The sequence below is a fragment of the Corylus avellana genome, chromosome ca5, assembly GCF_901000735.1.
Source record: "Corylus avellana chromosome ca5, CavTom2PMs-1.0".
Lineage (NCBI taxonomy): Eukaryota > Viridiplantae > Streptophyta > Magnoliopsida > Fagales > Betulaceae > Corylus > Corylus avellana.
The window spans coordinates 17,246,640-17,254,045 of NC_081545.1; the positions used below are offsets into that span (position 1 = coordinate 17,246,640).

Genomic DNA, 7,406 nt, shown 5'->3' on the forward strand with positions numbered 1-7,406 from the left:
CATTATTTATTTGTGATTTATCTCATATCTCATATCTCAAATGTGATCCGAGAATTATATATGTTAATTCATAATTCAAACAATCATAAATCCAAAACATTACAAATCCAAAATACTACAAAATTTAAAACAATTACAAATCCAAAATCAATCTAAACCCAATTTCTTCTACAAGGGTTCCATAAAACATCATTACAAATTCAAAGTGGATGTTGATATTGATCTACGACTATGGATCTACGGTTTTAAAGTAATTTTATCAAAAATATAATATAAAAAAATTCGGTTACCCGATTACCCAGCTATTAACCAGATTTCTAAATGCCTATAATCGGTACCACAACTAGCTTAGGCGGTTATCCAGTTATCCAGTTGCGGTTATTTCTGGTTATCTAGTTATCGGGTTAGTGATTTTAGGTGGTTATTTAGCGGTTAATAACTACCCCGCTTATACACCCATAAATCCTAATATTGTGTATACCGTTGTAACTAATGAATATTTTATTAACAAAGCTGATGAGTAGCAGGGAGTGAGATGACTGCCAGTAGGATCATAGGCTCCTGTAAAATATTTAATAAAAATAAAAACTAGGACCATAAGTTTCCAGCAACAAATAAATAAGCTTTATATGGTGGGAGTGTCTGCTCCAAAAATATTTGTTAACCGACTGTCGACTCTAAATAAGTCGAGTGAAAGAAAAGAAATAAGATTCTGCATTTAAAATTGTCATTGCATCCATCATTGATTGCTTTGTATATATATATATATATCTTTGATTGCTTTGTATATATATATATATATGGACGTAGAGTTATACATATTATTAACTTTTCATATGCTTATCTTATCAGTTGTGTTAATGGTCTCTGTTTGGAGATCTCTTTAGCTGTTAATATAAACATATGACGAGAGTATTTTCTCAATGAATGTTCATAATGAAATCAGTAATCCTTATACTATTGAAACCAGTTGACTCACTTAAATTGCCTATGTTATTATGGTACTATCCACAATCGCATAGTTGGATGTGCAGGAACGGAGGAAGAAGATCTGGTCAGCTCAAAATCTTATGCCTCCTGATGTATATGATTGAGGCTATCTATTGCCTCTTTACCATGATATACTAACATGTTTAGTTTATCTCTTTCTATGTAATTTCTTTTATTTCCTGTGCATATGTACGTGTTCATTTATTATGTATTACTAACGGAGGTATTGATTTTGTCTTTTGTCCATAAGTTGGGTACTAGATTTGTCATGTTTTAAAACTCAGGGTGAAAAAAATAAAAAAGTGAAAACTCAGATACCAAAAAAGTTATTAACCCTTATATTAATTAAGACTTTAATTATATTTGCAACAGTGTTGCCTATGGCGCGCACATATGTTATTACTTTGGTGTATATTTAATATGTAAGAACATCATGTTCATATTTATTTAATTGAAGTTTACAGCATAGTGAATCCATTTGTTGTAGTGAATTCTATATGCAATTGAAATTTCCATGACAACAGTAAGGGCATGCATTTATGTCAATCAGCGTTCAGCCCCATGGGAATCATATCCCATAAAAAGGGAAATGTAATTCTTGTCTGTTTCCAACCTCAATTTCGGCTAAAATATTTTTCAAATTTTTAATTAGTAACAGAAGCCTTTTTAACTTCTTGGTAACCCCATCATAGAAAAGAGTAATATTCTTCGTACCCATCTTACACTGATTGATGTAATGTGTTTTAAGTAATTTTTCTTTATTTTTACATAGCTAATATGAAAAGTCACTTAAAACATATCACATCAGCCTGTGTGAAATAAGTGTAATAAATGAGTACAAAGAGTAGCGTAATCTCACATAAAATTATGGACATAAAATAAAATAAGAAGGAAGCATTGCACTTAAACTAATGAATTGCTGAGATCATGATCTGAATTGAAAATAAACTAGCTGATGCTTTGGGGGTATTCCCTTCCTTGAGAAAGAAGAAGCTCAAGAAGAGTGAAGACCAAATTCAAATGAAAAGCGAGGGTTTTGGGTTGAATGGCAGAGATGAGCAAATAGGTGGGTGGGGAGCAAATTGAATCCCATTCACCAGGTGAAACTGACTTCTGACTAAGCGACTCCCAAGTAGGGCACCTCATCAACGATGAGGGTTTGTCATTTTACCTACTAAAAGGAGCAGAGGATTCTTAATATCTGAGAAAAATGGCCCCTTGGCATTCACATTTATGGGTCCCTTTTGCCTTACATTTCTTTCCCCAGTACTTGTGGTTTTATGTTTTTCTGTTCTGGCAGTCGATGTAAAAAAGAGAGACACAAGGTTTGTGAGGGAGAACAGTCATAACTCCTCCATTGACAGCCATGGTTTGTGAGGAAACTCCAAAAGCCATTGCAGCAGATACCAGCATAAAAGCCAACTTTTACATCGAAGTATTTCTGGAACATAACTCACTTCTCTAATGAAACAATAATAATATATCCAACAATCTCCACACTAACGAAAGCTAATTCCAAAAACCACAGATGATGTTATAAGAGCAGATCAGATCAGATGTCATAATTACTCAAATAATACAACATTATAACATTCCGCTGACCAACACAACCAGATTTAGCCTATCTAGTCACATACAAAGAAGCTTCTTCTAACTCTCGCCCCAATGTCTAGCTAATTTAGACGAACTGCTATGGTTAGTCTTGGGCTGCCTGTCATGATGAAATGGAATTTATATTCATGAGCTGTAGGTGCAGTCACGCACGAGAGAGAATACCTATAATCATCACAATATATATGGACACCTTTTACATATTGAGACAGGAATACCTCTACAAAATCACATGGTAAAGTCTTCATTTTATACTACTACGCTGCAATCACCCTTTGCAATATCTTCACGATTTTCAGGAGATGACGGTGGAACAACATCTAATGCTTCTTTATCAGTCTGTGGATCATTCTCACTTGAAAACTGAGAATAATCTACCTCATTAGTTGGAACAGAAAGCTCTGATTCAGTAAACTTCTTAGTTGCATCACCTACTTTAGCTGCAAGAGAGTGATGCGATTCAACAACCTCCTTACTTTCGTCACCAGCCTCATTACTTGCGACGGACAGCTGTGTTTCAGTAACCTCCTTAGTTATGTCATGAAGCTCCGAGTCACCAATCTCTTTAGTTGCATTAGAAAGTTGAGAGCCGTTCACCAGCTTCGTTGCTTCAGAAAGCTGCGGGTCCTCAACCTCCTTAGGTGCTTCAGGAAGCTGCTTATCATCAACATTAACAGCTGCATGGCTTAGCTCTGCATTTTCTTCCTTACCAGCTGCATGGCTTAATTCTGCATTTTCTTCGAGACCAGCTGCATGGCTTAGCTCTCCGTTTTCTTCCTCACCAGCTGCATGACTTGGTTCTACATTTTCTTCCTCACCCAAAGCATGGCCTGGCTCTGAATGTTCAACCTCAGTATCTGCATTGCAAAGCTCTGCATTCTCACCCTCATCTGTTGCACGAATTAGCTGCAAATCATTGACTTCACTATCTATAGGACATATCTGCAACTGATCCACCTCTCTATCAGAATGGGTTAATTGCAGTTGATCAATCTCCATGGCAGCACCACCAAACTGTGATTGATCATCATCGCTAACTTCATTATTCTGCACTTGTTCATCCTTCCGGAGACGTTTTCCACTACCCTTCCTCCTTACCCTCTCTTTTCCTCTTACCCTTTTCCCAAGTTCAGTTTCTGGGCTTGCTGAAACTATGACTGGACCTCCAATTTGGTCCCTCAGACACTCATGTGCAATATATCTGATCCTTGAAATTGATTCAATTTGTTGGGGATCCAACCCTTTTGTTGAGAACGTATCTGCTATGTGCGCAATATCCCTCAAACCAGCATTCTGCAAAAGTTTTTCAAAAAATAATTTAAACATATAAGATTTATTTACAATTGCTCACAAACATAAAGAAATTGATACAGCAGAGACTTACTGTTCTTTGAAACTCAGATGAAAGAGAAATAGGTCTTCCTACAAATTTACGAGTGATTCTCAGATACCATTGCATGTACTCACTCTCATCTGCACAATCATCACCTTCCACAATATGGAGTCGTCGGTCAAACCATTCTTTAAGCTCCGACTCCATTTTCCCTGACAAGTCAACCCCACCATCAACGCCACGACTCTTTCTCTCCCATCGCTGCACATCTTCTGGAATCGATTGAAGCATGCCATATTGCCTTAGGCAGCGATTTGGGAGATGTCTTTCTGCCTTGTCAAAGCATATCAACATTGTCCTGGACCTCCCAAGAATTAGAGTACTTTTAATATCTTCAGGAATTACCATACTGTCCATATTTTTGTAAGGAAGCCACTCCACCTATTTGTTAACACCATACCAATTGCATAATATTTTCTAGGTATTCAATAAGAATATGAGATGAGCAACATATATGAAAACTTACATCACAATTTTTCAGGGAATCCAAAGCCTTACGGTAAAAAACTACATCACGGTTTGCTGTTGGGCCACTTTGTTTTCCTTTCCACCTTAATACAAATGGAAAGCGATCATGCATCGGATCATGATTGAGCTTTGGTCGCCCAACATTGAGGTGAAAGTAACTCCAACACTGCAGAAGTATTACAATTTATCAAAGGCAGCATTATGCATTAGAGGCCAAAGGCACCAATGAAGGAGGGGGACATGAAAAAAGGACAGGCACATGAAAATAACCTGTAGTAGAGTCAAACAGCCGCTGATAGTACTTTGAGATCTAAGAGAGGCATTTCCAAGGGCCCTATACAAGAATGCCAGCGCAGCTGCCCCCCATGCATAATTTCCACATTGCTCAAAATTCCCAAACAATGGAAGATACATGACAGGGACTTTATTTCCGGTAGTAGTGGAAAATATTGTGCTGCCTACAAGATATAGAAGGTAAGCACGTGTATGCTGCTCAATCAATTCAATTGGTGCATCTTCAGGACATCGAGAAAAGAACTCTTTCAACCAACTTAGCTTCACCATTCCACCACTTGTGTAACCAGACTCTGGAGCTCTCCCAAGATACTTTTCACAAACCGAGCTGCACGTGGTGTATGTTATACCTATTACAGGTTCTCCATCAATTGCCAAACCAAGCAAGAGTGCAACATCTTTAAGGGTTACGGTCATTTCTCCAACATTCAAGTGAAATGTATTGGTTTCTCTCCTCCACCTCTCAACTAGTGCAGAGATAAGGGGGTTGTCTAGACTAATTGCCGGAATCAATTTCAAGTAGCCAAATCCAGCCTTCTCTACCAACTCAATCTGTTTTGTTGTAAGTGTCCATTGATCAAGCTTTGAAGTGTGCTCGTGACATCTAAGTGCACCACGCTCCTGTCAATGCATTAATGAAGCATTATTACATACAGTAAGTATACTACTGAAAAGATTTCTCTGATGAAAAACACAAGTAAAAAGATAAAAATTAATCAAGCTTTTTGTGATGGTAAGCTGTACCTGCCCTTCCCATACTGCTGATGACACATGTTTATCCTGATCATAGAGTATGGAACTATCAACTGGTCCAGGATTGGTCGCATAGGGGTCCATCACTACTAAATCCATCAGGACCACTGAAAAAAAACTGAAGCAAAAAATGAAAACATTAGACCCATGAATTAACTTGAAGCTCATGTTAACATATATAATCTGATTGATGCAATTATAAGAATCAAAATAAAAATGAATTATAATGCATGTAACTGGGTAGAAATTTTAAATGCAGTACCATGACACTCCAAAAGAGGAATTCATTCAATGTTTTGAACGTGGCTCAAACTTCTCTCAAGCTCGAGTTTACAATATGTGGCTAAGCTTGAACTCAGATCCACTTGACTTTATTTTTTCCCCCCTTTTTATTGCATTTAACCTGAAGGGAAGACGGTAGAGAGATTCCAACATTGACCTCCACTTCATTAAGTATGGTTACTAGCCAATTGTGCTATCCTTTGGGGTTAATCGGCATAACTTTCATGTAGAATCAAGGGTATGCGAGCTTGCATTAAAGTAAAGTTTTGCTTTTAGAGAAAACCAATAGGATACAATATTTAGGACATTGAAAATCAAGTTTTGCTCTTTCATGTACATCCAACAGCAGAGAATATAGACAGAAAGGGAAAAGTACATTTATCCTCCCCAACTACAAAGCAATTTGCAATGTCTCGTCGAACTTTTAATTTGTGCAATGCCCCCTTCCCAAAACTATCATTGAGATTGCAACGTCCCCCTTTCGCAAAAATACCCCTGATAAAAAATTTAGAAAAAAATAATAATAATTTTTCCTGAATTTTTTGTCTTTTTCTTTAATGAATTTTTTGCCTTTTTTTTTTTTTCTCTGAATATTTTGTCTTCTTTCCTAAATTTTTTATCATTTATCAATTTTTTTTGTGCAAAAGGGAGACATTGCAACCCCGATAATAGTTTGGGAGGTACATTGCACAAATAGAAAGTTTGAGGGGACATTGCAAATTGAAAAATAAGAGCAAAAGCTATGATTTCTTTTATATATATAAGTAAGTAATTCAATTTCATTAAAAGTGCATAAAAATGCAACCCTAGTACACATAAAGTATATAAGAGAAACCCCCTACTATATAGGAAAAGCAGAACAAAAATTCAAGAACACAGAAAAACTGGAAATGGGCAAACGATTGAACTTTGCTATCCATGTGTAGAGTGATTGGAGCAATATATTTCTCAACTCTAACATCTAGGCCTCTCAATCTTCAATACTCCTTGCATTCCGCTCTCTAATTATGAGCTTGAAATATTGAAAGACAAGCAAATTCATTATGTATTCTAAATTCTAATCAAGAAAAAGTATCTCCTAACACCACAATTTTTTTTCTGAAATGAGCTCCTTTTGATTCCATGAAGAATTTCTAAAAATAATAACATAAAAAACCTTCTGCTGCTCTAGTTATCTTGAAAACCTCCTTAAGACAAATGGATGCTGGGGAAAAACTTTTCCTATGAAAACTTTTAAAACTTTTCAGCAATTGAAGAGAGTCCCACTATACAACTTGTCTCCAAATTTTCTTTTTTGATAAGTAAAAAAGAAAATTTGGAGACAAGTTGTATAGTGGGACTCTCTTCAATTGCTGAAAAGTTTTAAAAGTTTTCATAGGAAAAGTTTTTCCTATGAAACTTGTCTCCAAATTTTCACACAAATATTTCCTGAAATAAAGACAAATATCACTACCAGGAAAGCTACAGAAGTAACAACTCTATCAGAAAGTATGTACATGAATGTACTCAAGAAAGGAAGTCGCTTTGAACTGGCTTCCTTTCTCTTCCTTTATGTTGTTAAAGAACCAAAGGGGGTAATATTTTCTAAATTTCCAAATGGAAAATTATTCCACTA

The 7,406-nt window shown here is 36.2% G+C and overlaps 1 protein-coding gene across 1 annotated transcript; it reads right to left on the minus strand.

Annotated features, from left to right (window-relative positions):
- Nucleotides 1-2,503: 2,503 nt before the first annotated feature.
- On the minus strand, nt 2,504-6,194 carry LOC132183337 (protein MAIN-LIKE 2-like). Its single transcript, XM_059596748.1, has 6 exons — nt 5,772-6,194; nt 5,501-5,627; nt 4,733-5,377; nt 4,461-4,628; nt 3,986-4,375; nt 2,504-3,894 (listed from the first exon to the last, which is right to left on the minus strand). The coding sequence occupies exons 1-6, from the start codon at nt 5,795-5,797 to the stop codon at nt 2,851-2,853; spliced, it is 2,400 nt and encodes a 799-aa protein (XP_059452731.1). The 5' UTR covers nt 5,798-6,194; the 3' UTR covers nt 2,504-2,850.
- Nucleotides 6,195-7,406: the final 1,212 nt, after the last annotated feature.

Bases quoted from the DNA above. Each gene is read 5' to 3' on its own strand.
- LOC132183337 (XM_059596748.1), bottom strand. From the start codon at position 5,797: ATGAATTCCTCTTTTGGAGTGTCATG. The intron at 5,628-5,771 runs GTACTGCATTTA...TTTTTGCTTCAG, and splicing joins TCCTCTTTTGGAGTGTCATG to TTTTTTTTCAGTGGTCCTGA. The intron at 5,378-5,500 runs GTACAGCTTACC...ATGCATTGACAG, and splicing joins CAGCAGTATGGGAAGGGCAG to GAGCGTGGTGCACTTAGATG.